The 14,928-nt window shown below is 51.1% G+C and overlaps 1 protein-coding gene across 2 annotated transcripts in view; it reads right to left on the bottom strand.

Annotated features, from left to right (window-relative positions):
- Positions 1–5,117: 5,117 nt before the first annotated feature.
- Positions 5,118–14,928, bottom strand: part of DNAAF5 (dynein axonemal assembly factor 5) — a 53,787-nt gene continuing 43,976 nt past the window's right edge. For both annotated transcript variants that reach the window (XM_025378435.1, XM_025378436.1), the window contains exons 12-13: positions 10,777–10,968; positions 5,118–6,055 (exon numbers count right to left, since the gene is read on the bottom strand). In XM_025378435.1, coding sequence (XP_025234220.1) covers positions 5,919–6,055; positions 10,777–10,968 — 329 coding nt within the window. In that variant the 3' untranslated portion in view covers positions 5,118–5,918. The remainder of the gene's footprint in view (positions 6,056–10,776; positions 10,969–14,928) is intronic.

The raw sequence follows: 14,928 nt of genomic DNA, 5'->3' as shown, positions 1-14,928 counted from the left end.
GAGATGGGTCTTGTTCTGTCAACCAGGCTGGAGTGCAATGATGCCATCATGACTCACCGCAGCCTCCACTTCCAGGTCAAGCGATCCTCCTGCCTCAGCCTCCCAACGTGTTGCGATTACAGGCATGGGCCACCACACCCCACCCAAGACGACTTTCTGATAAAGCTTTGGCTTTGACATCCTGAACACCCTTCCCTGAGACAGGGGTTCACGATACAGAAGAAGCAAGTGTCCTGACTTGTGAGCTGAGAACAGTATCAGGTGTCAGTGAGGCTTCGATTACAGGTTAGTCTCAGCCGAGTTGTTTTTGACTGGGTAATAAATACGTGCACTAAAAGTAAATTCCACGGTACTGAGAGGAGTAAATTCCATGGTACCAAGAGGTAAACACTGGACTCCCACTCCACTCCCTAAGGCACTCAGGTCCATTCTCTAGAGGCCTCACTGTTTAACTGGTTTCTTTTGTCCTCTCCAGAATTTTTTAATGCATATAACCAAAATAGGCAGCTCCCTTCTGCTTCCTGTTACGGATGGGGCATTCGATTCACAAGGTTGTGCTGGTTTTTTTTTTTGTTGTTTTTTTTTACGGAGTCTCACTTTATCACCCAGGCTGGAATGCAGTGGTAAGATCTCAGCTTACCACAACCTCTGCCTCCCGGGTTCAAGCGATTCTCCTGCCTCAGCCTCCCAAGTAGCTGGGATTACAGGTGTGCACCACCACACCCAGCTGATTTTTGTATTTTTAGTAGAGACACGGTTTCACTATGTTGGCCAGGTTGGTCTCGAACTGCTGACCTCGTGATCCACCTGCGTTGGCTTCACAAAGTGCTGGGATTACAGGCGTGAGCCACCATGCCTGGCCTGTGCTCCTTGTTTTTTAAAATTAACAATGTGTTTTGGTGGTCATCCCATACTGATATAGAAGGCTATCTTTGGCTACAAAAAGGTGAGTGTTTTTTCTTCAACCAACCAACTCCCACCCTCGAGTAACCTCAGCTCTTCGTTTAGGTCACAGAAAGGAGATTACAAAGGGAAGTAGAAGTTGCCTTTGAATCGCAGTGTAGGTAAGAACAAATAGATGAGTTATTTTTATTTGTTTATTTTTTTGAGATGGAGTCTCACTCTGTTACCCAGGCTGGAGTGTAGTGGGGTGATCTCAGCTCACTGTAACATCCATCTCCTGGGTTCAAGCAATTCTCTCACCTCAGCTTACTGAGTAGCTGTGATACAGGTGCCCACCACTACGCCTGGCTAATTTTTGTATTTTTAGTATAGATGTGGTTTCACTATCTTGGCCAGGCTGGTCTTGAACTCCTGACCTCAAGTGATCCACCAGCCTCGGCTTCCCAAAGTGCTGGGATTACAGGCATGAGCCACCGTGCCTGGCCTATGACAACAGCTTTTTGTTTGTTTGTTTGAGATAGGGTCTTGCACGATCGCCCAGGTTGGAGTGCAGTGGTGTGATCATAGCTCACTGCAGCCTCAACCTCCCAGGCCCAGGAGATCCTCCATCTCTGCCTTCCTACTAGCTGGGATTACAGGTATGCACCAACATACCTGTTTTTTTTTTTTTTTTTTTCTTTTCTTGTAGAAACAGGGTTTCCTTATGATTCCCAAGCTGGACCCAAGCGACCCTCTGACCTTGGCCTCCCAACGTGCTGGGATTATAGGCAGAGCCACTGTGCCTGGCGACAACAGCTTTTTGAGCTTCAGGAACTGAAGCCTTTGTGTCCTTGGGTTAGGCAAAGATTTCTTAGATACAATACCAAAAACACAATCCATTAAAAAAGAAATTGATAAATCAGACTTCATTCAAAATAAAAAGCTTATCTTCTTCAAAAAATGTTGTTAAAAGAATGAAAAAACAAGCTATAGAATGAGAGAAAATATTTGAAAAGCATATATATATATAGATAGATAGATAGATATATAGATATGAGATAAAGGACTTGTACCAGAATATATGAAGAATGCTCAATATTCAGCAAGAACACAACCCAGTTTTGTCTAAATGGGCAAGATATTTATATTAGTCCATTCTCACATTGCCATAAAGAACTAATTGAGACTGGCTTGCTTATGAAGAAAAGAGGTTTAATTGATGCACAATTCTGCATGGGTGGGGAGGCCTCAGGAAACTTCCAGTCATGGCAGAAGGTGAAGGGGAAGCAGGCATATCTTCACATGGCGACAGGAGAGAGAGGACAAAGGAGGAGGTGCTACACACTTTTAAACAACCAGATCTCATAAGAACTCACTATTACGAGAACAGAAGGGGGAAATCCACCCCCATGATCCAATCACCTCCCACCAGGTCCCTCCCCCAACACTGGGAATTACAGTTCAACATGAGACTTGGGTGGGGACACTGAGCCAAACCATGTCAGTATTTAAAAAGACTCTTCACCAAAGATGCTCAGCATCATTAGACATTAGAGAAATGCAAATTAAAACCATAATGAGATACAACTACATACCTATTAAGATGGCTAAAATTAAAAACTGATTAGCGAGTATATTGGCAAATACGGGAGGAACTGGAATTCTTGCACAGGGCTGGTGGAAATTGTGCTACCACTCTGGAAAACAGATTGGTAGTTTCTTAAAAATTTAGTATACATCTACCATGACTGCTATTCTACTAGCTGTTTATTCAGGAGAAATGAAAGTACCTATCCATACAAAGACGTGTGTACACAAATGTTCGAAGCAGCTTTATTTGTAATAGCCAAAACCTGGAAAGAGCTCAAACACATGTCGACAACTGAGTGGGTGAACACACTGTGGCTCATCTATAGAATGGAATATTACGCAGTAGCAAAAAGGAATGAACTATTGATGGACACCACAACATGGATGGACCTCAAAACTGCTGAGTGAAAGAAGCAAGACAAAAAAAAGTACATATTGTATTAATCCATTCATGTATGATTTCTATGATTTACAAATTTTTTTTTGGAGACAAGGTCTCACTCCCCTTGCCCAGGCTAGAGTGCAGTGGTGCAATCTTGGGTCACTACGGCTTCGATTTCTCAGGCTCGGGTGATTCTCCTATCTCAGACTTCTGAGTAGCTAAGACTATAGGTGTGCACCACCATGCCCAACTCATTTTTAAAATTTTTTTGTAGAGACTGGGTTTCCTAGTGTTTCCCAGTCTAGTCTTGAATTTCTGGCCTCAAGAGATCTGCCCTTGGCCTCCCAAAGTGCTAGGATTACAGGCATGAGCCACCACCACGCCCGGCTCATTTAAAAATTTTTTTTTTTTTTTTTTTTGAGATGGATTTTTCTGTCGCCCAGGCTGGAGTACAGTGGCCGGATCGCAGCTCACTGCAAGCTCCGCCTCCCGGGTTCACGCCATTCTCCTGCCTCAGCCTCCTGAGTAGCTGGGACTACAGGCGCCCGCCACCTCGCCCGGCTAGTTTTTTGTATTTTTTTTTAGTAGAGATGGGGTTTCACCATGTTAGCCAGGATGGTCTCGATCTCCTGACCTCGTGATCCGCCCATCTCGGCCTCCCAAAGTGCTGGGACTACAGGCTTGAGCCACCGCGCCCGGCTCATTTTAAAAATTTTTGGTAGAGACGGGGTCTCCCTATGTTCCCCAGGCTGGTCTTGAACTCCTGGGCTCAAGTGATCCTCCCCACTCAGCATCCTAAAGTGCTGGATTTTACAGACGTGAGCCACCGCACCCGGCCTATAAAAATTTCAAAGAATTAAGTGGAGAGAGACGTAACGCCTCTTGGGTGTCTGTGAACCGTTGTAGGCTGGGTTTCCATCTTTCTCTGAACACACGCACCTGTGGACGTGCCAGGTCCCTGGGAGCTCCCTTTATAGATGTGTAGAGATGGATCGGCGAATGCTGATGTCTCTTCCTTTTTTTTTTTTGAGACGGAGTCTCGCTCTGTCGCCCAGGCTGGAGTGCAGTGGCGCAATCTTGGCTCACTGCAAGCTCCGCCTCCCGGGTTCACACCATTCTCCGGCCTCAGCCTCCCGAGTAGCTGGGACTACAGGCGCCCGCCACTGCGCCCGGCTAATTTTTTCTATTTTTAGTAGGGACGGGGTTTCACCATGGTCTCGATCTCCTGACCTTGTGATCCGCCTGCCTCGGCCTTCCAAAGTGCTGGGATTACAGGCGTGAGCCACCGCACCTGGCCTGATGTCTCTTTCTATGCTGTGGTCCCAGCATGCAGGGCGAGGGACGGCCCAGGGGCTGGTGCACCTGCGTCCGAGGGGGATGGCCCAGGGGCTGGTGCACCTGCGTCCGAGGGGTCGAGGGGCCCCTCACATGTGTGTCCTCTCGGGCAAGCTCCCTGCCATTCATTTCTGGTTCTTGTGACAAAGACGACGGAGGCTCGTGCTGGATGGGAGCTGGATGGGAGCTGCATGGTGCACAGGTGGGGGACCTCCCAGTCCGCAGCCTCAGAATCACTTGCAGGGCCGACGGCGGCCCACCCGTCTCTGCCTCAGTAGGTCTGGCCTGAGGCCCTGAAATGTGCATTTCTAACAAGCTTCCAGGTGAGGCTGCTGCCACTGGCTCCCTTGCCACTGAGGACCACCAACCCAGGGGCTCTCAAGGGCCCTTCAAGGACATGGCAGGAGCCACAGAGGTCAAAGGGCACACAAGGGAGAGGTGGAGGACCACCCCTGAGGGCCCCTGAATCCCTGTGGCCACCAGTTACAGAAGCTGGCGCAGGGAGCAGGCATGATGGCGCAACTCTGAAGGGGACCAGAGGGCGGCGAGGGTGTCTAGGGAAGGGATGTGAGTCCATGGGGCAGGCTCAGCCACACATGCTGACCTCCCAACCCAGACACTCCAGCTATCCCCAAGGCTGACCTCCCCTGACCAACCTAGACACTCCCCAAGGTTGACCTCCCCCTACCCAGACACCCCCAAGGCTGGCCTGCCCCTACCCTGACGCCCCAGCCCCTCTCCAGGTGAGTCCTATGGGGCCCTCCTTACCGGGGTGTTGCCTTAATGTGTTGGGAGCTCCTGCCCCCTGGTGTCCAGAGGGGGCACTAGGACATCCCTCAGAGGAACCCTAGAATTCTGGAGGCTGGGATCCCTGCCTGACGTGTCGGTTAGTTACCAACCCACAAAGTCAGGCATACACAATCATTATAACAAATATTTTTAATTAAATTTTCAAACATGAAAGTATAAATGTTAATATTTGTTGAAAAATATATACAGCATTTCCCCCTTGTGTGAACACAGTGGCTTACGGTAACAATACCCACTTACAATGAGATCTTTTAGGCACTTGGGTGTAGAATGTGCGAGAGGGAAATACGATTTTACTTTCTTGCTACCTATAGGAGCAACCAAAATTACATCTGATGAAATATTCTGTTTTCAACACTTTCAGCATTACTGACTTAAAATATACGGCGACTGGATATATAACCTTTAAAGTCCCAATATATTTAAAACAGGAGAAATTCGATAAGTTGTTAAGATTCCAAATTCCTTTTAGTCTGTTCACGGAGATATTAAATTTCGGAAGACAGAACCCAAAAAGAGATTTCATTTCTTTATAATCACTTTGGCTTTTTTCTTTTTTGTTAAATAGATAAAAACTTTCTCGGTGGGCATCTAAGCAGGATGGAACTGATGATCTACGCACCCAGCTGCACATGTGAGGCATAAAAACTAAGATGATGAGCAGCTGTGATTTACTTTTAATTTCACATCAGCTGTAGACGTTTGGGAGACCGCTCGCTGAACGGAACAAATCACATAAAATGCAGAATCCACTCAGAAGCTGTTATTCCAGGGGAAGAGCGGGCAGGTGTCCCGAGGAGTACGTTCTTGCTGTCACAGTCTCACTGCTGGCACAGAGGTACCTTGTTTCTGCGATTTGAAGGCCACAAACTCCGGCTCAGGTGGGGATGCGGGTGTGCTGTGGCTCGTGCTGGCGTGGTCACTGCGTGGCTGGCACGGCCTGCACATGCTGCAGGAGCTGCTCGCAGTAGGTGGCCGAGCGGTGCTTGTGGATGACGGCCTCCGTCTCCCTCACCAGGAGATCTGGGAACAGCTCACTGCCCTCTTTGAGGACCTCTGTAAAACAGCAAAACACTGTGAACATGCCAGAAATAAACATGAAACCAATCTTACTTCTCGTGCAAATCAGCTTCGTATTAAAGGCCAGGCATCCGTAAAAGCATTTTCAAATGACCTGACATTGTGGGGTGGGTACACAGCAGTCACAATGTGGATACGAATGACCTGATCCCGCTGGATGGGTGCCCAGCAGTCATAATGTGGATACAAGCGACCTGATGCTGCTGGCCACGTGCATGGCAGTCATAACGTGGATACGAATGACCTGAGTCACGACGTGGAGACAAGTGACCTGACGCTGCACGGCGGTCACTACATGAATATGAGGAGCCTGATGCTGCTGGGTGGGTGTACGGCAGTCACAACGTGGATACAAATAACTTAAAATTGCCTCCTGACAGTTGTTGGTAGACCATGAAATGAAATGATGTCCTGCAGTGTCTTCAGGTGGCATTTTTGGCCTCAGAAACAGGTCTCGCAGGAGCAAATAAACAGGCTCGGAAAAATAGATGACTTTCTTATCCAACTTGCTGATGCCAATTCACCTGCTGCAGTGACTGCAAACCTGCCACGGGCCAGGCACCACGGACACAGCCGGAAGTGAGCCCACGCTTATGGAGGGTTCATCGCGAAGCAGTGGCCGATGATGAAAACCAGGAAGGCAGATGTGTTGGGGCTCGTGGTGGTGTGTGTGATGGGGGCAGTGGGAGCTGCAGGGGTGAGGCCAGCAGGGGTCGGGCATGTCTAGCTGAGGCAGGAAGGGGATGGGGAGGTTGCTGCAGTGGGTGGGGAGCCTATCAGATTCTGCTGGGAGTCTAGGAGAGGGTCCAGGACCCCAAGGTCTCTGCCTTTAGTCTTGAGGACAGATGGCCACTGAGGGTGGGGGGAACTGGCAGGCAGAGTCAGGGAGGGGGGTAGCAGCCCAGGGTTCGGCACCAGGCAGCTGCACTGATGTGTGGAGCTGAGGGCAGGGTGGTGTGGAGGATGGCGTGGAGCGTGGTCTGGAGGCCAGGAGAAGAGCTCTGAGGCAGCAGTGCAGACACAGCAGAAGAGCAGTGAGGAGGCCCACATGGGCGAAGGAAAGACCAGGAGGCTGAGCAGGAGCATCCCGCAGCAGCGGAGGGCGCGTGGCCGCCAGCTGTGCCTGGCGCTGCTCGGAGGTGCAGGCAGGTGGATGGCTGCGGATGCCTGCCACGGGCCCCGGGCCGCGAGGAGCGGTAGCGTGGGCTGCTTCCAGGGAGCCTGGTGCCAGGCGGATGCACGGTGGGGGAGGTGGGGGGTGGCGTCCAGGGCATCTGTGGTTCGTTTTTTTAAAGACAGGAGAAAGAATGGCCTGGACCACGCAGTGGGGAAGGGAGGTGCCCTGTGCAGTCCTGAGGAGGTGAGAGGGCCGGGCTGCAGGCTGAGCTGGTGCACAGGCACACCGGTCTTCTTGGTCTAGAGCAAGGTCCTGAAGGTGAGTGAGACTGAGGCTGCGGGTGGGGGAAGTTCAGAACTCGGGCTGATGGTGCACAGTGCAAGGCAAGAGAGCCGGGAGGGAGTAGGCAGTGCTGGGATTTGCCAGGGAGTGTGGGGATCTGGGAATGCGGGGTGGATCTGGCAGGACGGGCTCTCCCAGCGAGGCCTGCACATGGGCTGCTGTCCTCCTTTTAAACAATTTCCAATCGGACTCCAATTTGCAGTTTCGTTCCATGACCCGCACCACGGGCCGTGCCACGGGTCCATGGGCTCTGGGGCTCCCTCACTGGTTGACAACCTGATTCCATGACTCAAGGCAGGGACTCCCAACATGTGCTCCAAGGCCCTCGGGGTCCCCAGGACCCTTCAGGGGGTGAGTCAAAGCCAGGTTCGTGGTCACACGCAGAGCACGCCCGGCCTGCCTGTCACCGTACTCACACCTGCGCAGGTGCGGGAGCAGCTGAGGCCTGCACCCCCCGCCACACTCACCCTCACGCACACGGTTTCCACCCGCAAGTGGGCACCAGGTGCCCCACTTCACACTGAGGACCAGGGTCGTGCAGCCGAGCTGCTTTTCCTAGGAAGAATGGCGAACGGACGGGCAGTGCACCCACGCTAGCTGTGCGGACACGGATCGGTCAGAGCACGGCGTGAGTCCCTCACTGCCACGACAACCGACAGGGTTTGTGGCCCAGGATACAAGTCAAGCTTTCACACAAAAAATCAGAATTATCCAAAGCTTGTCCCTGCCGCCATAAGGCTGGATTCTTCTGAAACTGGTGCCGACTCAGGAGAGTTTCTGACGTCGCATAACAAGACGCAGTCACGTCAGGAAGATCCGAATTTCTGAGGCCGCAGGACTGGACGTAGCCACGCCGTGATGGTCCGAGTTTCTGACCATGCCTGACGGGACGTAGCCACGCCAGGAAACAGAAAGTGGCCACACCAGGAAGATCCGGCATCGCGTAACGAGACGTGGCCACGCCAGGAAGATCCGACATTGCGTAAGGGGACGTAGCCACGCCAGGAAGTGGGAAGTGACCACACCAGGAAGATCCGGCATCACGTAATGGGACGTGGCCACGCCAGGAAGATCCGACATTGCGTAAGGGGACGTAGCCACGCCAGGAAGTGGGAAGTGGCCATACCAGGAAGATCCGGCATCGCGTAATGGGACGTGGCCACGCCAGGAAGATCGACATCGCGTAACAGGACATAGCCACGCCCGGAAGATCCGACATCACGTAACGGGACGTGGCCACGCCAGGAAGATCCGACATTGCGTAACAGGACGTAGCCACGCCAGGAAATGGGACGCAGCCGCAAGGTCCACGTAGTATTTCCCAAATGAGGTCAAAAGGCAAAGCCAGCACACTCAGGCCCAAAGCTTCCTCAGAGCAAAGGCAACAATGAGCGAGTGAAGGGGCAGCCCGCGGGTACGGGACGGGAGACCGCATCTGCGAACTGCCGCCTGACAAGGATTAATCACTGGAATATATGAGGAGCTCAGGCTCAACAGGAGAAAATCTAATAATCCAATTAAAAATGGGTGAAAGACCTGAATAGACATTTCTCACAGGTTAGCATGGAAATGACAAACAGGCATCTGAAAAGGTGCCCGACACCACTGCTCCTCAGAGAAATGCGAAGAAAAACTACAGGGAGACATCCTCTCACCCCAGTTAAAATGGCTTCTATCCAAAAGACAGGCAGAAACAAGTCCTGGCGAGGATGTGGAGGAAAGGGAACCCTCTCGCGCTGTTGGTGGGAATGTAAATTAGTACTGCTATGGAGAACAGTCTGGAGGGCCCTCAGAAAACTAAAAATAGAGCCCCATACGGCCCAGCAATCCCACTCCTGGGCATATACCCAAAAGAGAGGAAATCAGCTTGCGGAGGGAGACCTGCACGCGCATGCTGACTGCCCCGCTTCTCCACAGCCAAGGTTTGGAAGCAACCGGGCTGTCCGCGGACAGAAGAACGGAGAAGGACGATGTGGTGCACACGCAGTGGAATATTATTCAGTCATAAAAGAAATGAGATCCAGTCATTGGAACAACACGGAGGGAAGTGGAGGTTGCTATGTTAGCTGAAGTAAGTCAGGCATAGAAGGACAAATTCCGCACGTTCTCATTTGTGGGAGCTAAAAATAAAAGTAATTGAACTCATGGAGATAGAGCAGAAGGATGGTTCCCAGAGGCTGGGAAGGGGAATGGGGCCAGGGGGAGAGGTGGGAATGGTTAATGGGTACAAAACAGAATGAGTAAGAGCTAGTATTTGATAGCACAACAGTGTGACTATGGTCAACAATAATTTATCACACATTTGAACATAACGAAAAGTATCACTGAATTATTTGTAACACAAAGGGTGTTTGAAGTGATGGGGACCCCATTTCCCCAATGTGATTACACACACTGCATGCCTGTATCACAGTACCACACATGCCTTATAGACACCTATTGTGTACCCACAAAAATTAAAAATACAAATTTTATGTTAAAGCAAAGTCATTATATTCACCACCACAAAACAAAAAACAAAACAAAAAAAAAGAAAAAAAAAAAGAAAAAAAAGCAAATCATTACATTTCAAGTGCGAGATGGACCAGTGGATTTTAACACACTGAGCATGGAAGGCTCTGTGGTTGTGGCTTCAGGGCCCACGCTGTGAGTGACCTTCAAGGGGCAGTCCATGTCGCTGTTGGCGTGGTATCGAATAAGGCCCACGCCTATCTGAAAAGGCTACTAAAATACTCTTCTCTTGTCCAACTATACCTGAAGCCACAGGCGAGGTCAGCTTATTTTCCACGTATTTCAACCAGAGCCATACACATCATGACTGACTGACTGTATGGAAGATGTGCAAGTCCATTGTCTTCCATCAAGCTACACGTTTAAGACATTTGCAAAAATTGTTCTTGCAGATGATTTTGTTTCGGAAAATACTTTTCAAAAACACAAGTCATCTGTGTCAATATATACTGGGCTTACTTTATTTTAAACAATTAACAAATATTCTAGAATGCTTTCAATTTTGATTTCTGTTAGAGGAAATGTCAGCGGCTATCACCACAAAGACAGCTGCTCTCAGGGGTTGCCAAGAACTCAAGTGTGTGCCAGGCTGGAGCTGGGGCCCCTCCTGTGCCCCAGGGCCCTGTGCCGCAGGGCCCTGTGGCCGGTCACACGGCTCAGCTACAGAGGCCCGTGGCAGGTGCTGAAAGCAGGCATCAGAACGAAGGCCAAGCCGTCGGAGTCTCACCTAAAATCGCATCCTGGATGGCCCTCTCTGGATCGTCAAGGTGAACCAGCAGCTCTCGGTACAGGTACTGGACACTGCTCTGATAGTAGGACTTTCCGTCAGCACCCTTGACACACTGCAGCCAGGTGACCAAGGTGGAGGCGGCTGCCATCCTCACGTCGTTAGAAACATCGTCTAGGCGTTTTAAGAGTTCTGGAAGGAGAGAGTGAGGTGTGTGAGTCTAGAGCAGATACTTCATGTCTAAACGTCCACAAAGGCGTTTAGTTCGCACTCCCGTGGGGCACCTGCCCTGGGGTCCTAGGAAACCCACACCTCGCTGGAGACTCCGTGCATCTCGAGCCACATGCAAGGTGCTCCTGGGACCCTGGGACCCCTGAACCCCAGCCAACAGAGTGGAGGTGGCCCAGGCCCTGCTGTGGCCCCTACAATAACCTGCCCTGTGGGCGCAGCAGACCCAAGCCCCGCTGTAGCTATAGCTGTGTGCTCACCTGGCCTCCATCTCCCCGCAGCTGTGTGCTCACCTGGCCTCCACCTCCTGCTCCCAGATGCTCAGATCCCTGAGCTGGCCGCCCTCCCCAGCTCCGACCCTGCCCTCCCACCAGAGCTGAGGACTCACTGACAGACAACCCCCTACTGTAGTCAGTTTTCTGCTGCTGAAAAGAGAAGGATGATCCTTCCTGATGGGTAGAAACTTATAAGATTAATGGATATAATTTTTATCAAATTTATGCTTTTTTCACATCATCTTAAAAAAATCTCTGGCACCCCCTTCTGTGCATCATTTGGAGATTTGCAGACGACTGAGTTGCAAAACCATCCGGAGGCCTGTCTTCCCGACGCCGGAGGGGCGGCTGCCTGCGCCTGGCACGCGGCCCATCTTCCCTCTGCAAACACGAGGGTGGGCTGGGTCTCTGCTGCTTTTGCAATGTGGAGGGCATGATCCACCCTCAGCAAGCGGTTCCTGTGTAACGAAAGGCATGAAAAACATCCAAAGTTCAGGCCGTCGCGCCAAGCCAGGCTTTGAGACAAGTGGGACCCAGCGGGTTAACTCCTGGGAGATAGCCAGGTGCTTCCCTGAGGGTGCTGGGCCCTGAGGGTGCTGGGCCTTCCAGCCACCAAACACAGGACCAAGGAGAAAGGTGCGGAGGGTGCTGGGCCTTCCAGTCACCAAACACAGGCACCAAGGAGGAAGCCGCGGACAGCATCCAGGCATCACGGTGCCAAACCCTGAAGCAGCCCTGCACAGCGGGTATGCTCACTGCACGGCGGCTGCCCTCGCTGCACAGAGGGTGATCTCATTGCACAGCGGGTGATCTAGCTGCAGGGCAGGTGTCCTTGCTGCATGGTGGTGCCCTCACTGCACGTGTCTCAGGAGGAAGGACGGAGTCAGATGATCAAGTCACCCAAGGTTGGCCCACTAGCAAATGTCTATGGGCATGGACAGGATCCTCCAAGGCCTCCTGCTGGCGCGGCCGACTGTGGAATTGCAGAGTGGCATTGGCTATTGTGTTTTTATGATGATCACTCCCTGGACGGCCTGCAGGTCCACTTTTGTACCAGTTTAGGGTTCCTTTCATGCACGACTAAGCCAGGTAGAATCGGCTCACACTGGCCTGTCTGCTGTTCGCGTTTGTGTCTGCCTGTTCTGGGAGGCCTGGTTGCCTGTGCTCCCAACTCAGGACATCCTTCCCTTCCCCGCCAAGGAGGCCATGATTTCTCCAACACTCCACCCTGGGAAGCCCAGAGCTGGCACTAATGGGCAAGGAGCCTCTCAAGGAACCTTTTGTAGTGAGAATAACCACACAGGAGGCTGCGGCCCAGACGCCCAAACGCGCTCAGACACCCAAATGCGTGCAGCCTTTCCGCTGGCTCCTGTTTTAAAAAGTGAGTGAACTCCCAACAAATCGCACGGGTTGAACTTGTTCCAGAGTCAGCGGGAACAGGATGTTTATTACTACAAGAATAAAAACAGAAAAGCAAAGGTGAAAGAATGAGTGAGAAAGGCACCCGGACCTCAAGAGTTCAGCAGGAGGCAGTTTTTCTGCCCAGCGCCGTATGTACTGTGAATCCAGGGAACTCCACATTCCTGGCTTTCGCTTCACTAACTCTGTTTTCAGCCACATTCAGTCTAGAGTTGACCCAAAGCACAGAGTGTGAAGTTCTGATGTCTCCGTTCATTTCCAGGAATTAGTAGGAACCATCTTTTAAAAACTGCTAAACATTTCTGGCATAAATACACAAAGTATAGATAATCACACAAACTAGAGATAATCAGGAAAGCCGGAGTGGCTGCTTCCTGCCCACCCCATCCCCCTTCCTCCCTCGCTGGGTAACTCCTTTCCTGAAAGTAGCGCCAGCACGCCATCCCTGTCGCTCTGGACTTCCCAGTGATCGTTCCCGTTTCCGTCTGTTCTTTATTCCTGCTTGTCTTGTTTCTCAACTTGTTTTTAGTGGATGTTACTCTTTCAGCTTTCTGAGGATCTTAAACACACTTCACAAAAGGTAACTTTGAGGTGGTTCTATTATTAGCGCTTCCTTCCCGGGCTGGGTGCGAGGCTGCCCTTAGCGCCGGGTCTCTGGTGTTATGAGGCAGTGGTCCCCAACTTTTTTGGCACCAGGGCCTGGTTTTGTGGTAGACAATTTTCCATGGACCGGGGATGGGATGGTTTCGGGATGATTCATGTATGTTACGTTTATTGTACACGTTATTTCTATGATGACTACATTGTAACATAATGAGATAATTCTACAACTCATCATCATGCAGAGTCAGTGGGAGCCTGAGCTTGTTTTCTTGCAACTAGACTGTCCCATCTGGGGACAATGGGAAACAGTGACAGATCATCAGGCATTAGAGTTTCATAAGGATCGTCAACCTCAGTCCCTCACATGCACAGTTCACAATAGGATTTGGGCTCCTATGAGAATCTGATGCTGCTGCTGATCTGACGGGAGGCAGAGCTCAGGTGGTAACGTGCGCAATGGGGAGCAGCTGTAAACACAGATGAAGCTTCACTCGCCCACTTCTCACCTCCTGCTGTGCAGCCTGGTTCCTAACAGGACCCGGACAGGTACTGGCCCATGGCCTGGGTGGTGGGGACCCTGTCCTGAGGGGTTTGTGTGCAGGCTGCCCTGAGTGAGGGGCTCTCTGAATTCATGACTCTGTTCAGTGCTGCTGCTTTTCGGGAGCTTCGAGTCGATCACCCCATTCCCCTCCCCAGTGCTCACTCTCGCCTGGGGTTGGTCTGGGGTTTGGGCTCCAAGAGGCGGTGACACTGAGGCTGTGCCCCTGGCCCCACCGGGCTGCAGGGTGGCCCGGCCCCGTCTTCCCACAGGCAGCTCCAGCCACCCCACCCTGAGGGCACTGCTTAGGGGGACCCTGCAACCCTTAAGGACTCCACTCCCGGCCACGTGGAAGCTGAGCCTTGTCACCCCCACCCAGTGCTGGTTTGGAGACCTCTGCCTTGCTTCTTGCTATGCCATTTAATTTGTGATATTTCATGTCATTGCTGTTTGTTCTCATAGTACCAACTTGAACAGAAGTCAAAGAGAAGCATTTTCTACTTTTTTTTTTTTTTGAGATGGAGTCTGGCTCTGTCACCCAGGCTGGAGTGCAATGATGCAATCTCAGCTCACTGCAACCTCTGCCTCCTGAGTTCAAGTGATTCTCCTGCCTCAGCCTCCCAAGTAGCTGGGACTACAGGCGCCCGCCACCACGTTCAGCTAATATTTTATTTTTAGTAGAGATGGGGTTTCACCATTTTGGCCAGGATGGTTTCGAACTCCTGACCTCGTGATCTGCCTGCCTCAGCCTCCCAAAGTGCTGGGATTACAGGCGTGAGCCACCACGCCCAGCCACATTTTCTACTTTTTTCTATAAAACAAACCACTGTCAAACTTAAATACAGTAGTCCCTTGGTATCTGTGGAGTTTGGTTCCAAGAATCCACTCCCTCCAGGATACCAAAATCCTCAAATGCTCAAGTCTCTGATAAAATCCTCAAATGCTCAAGTCTCTGATAAAAAAAAAAGGCATAGTATTTGCACACAACCCACATACATCTTCCTGCACACCTTCAATCATCTCTAGATTACGTTTAATGCCAAATACAATGTCCCACATTGTCCTTCACGCGGGTTCAACGTTGTTTTA

Source organism: Theropithecus gelada, chromosome 3 (assembly GCF_003255815.1).
Source record: "Theropithecus gelada isolate Dixy chromosome 3, Tgel_1.0, whole genome shotgun sequence".
NCBI lineage: Eukaryota > Metazoa > Chordata > Mammalia > Primates > Cercopithecidae > Theropithecus > Theropithecus gelada.
This window is presented reverse-complemented; position numbering and strand designations above follow the sequence as displayed.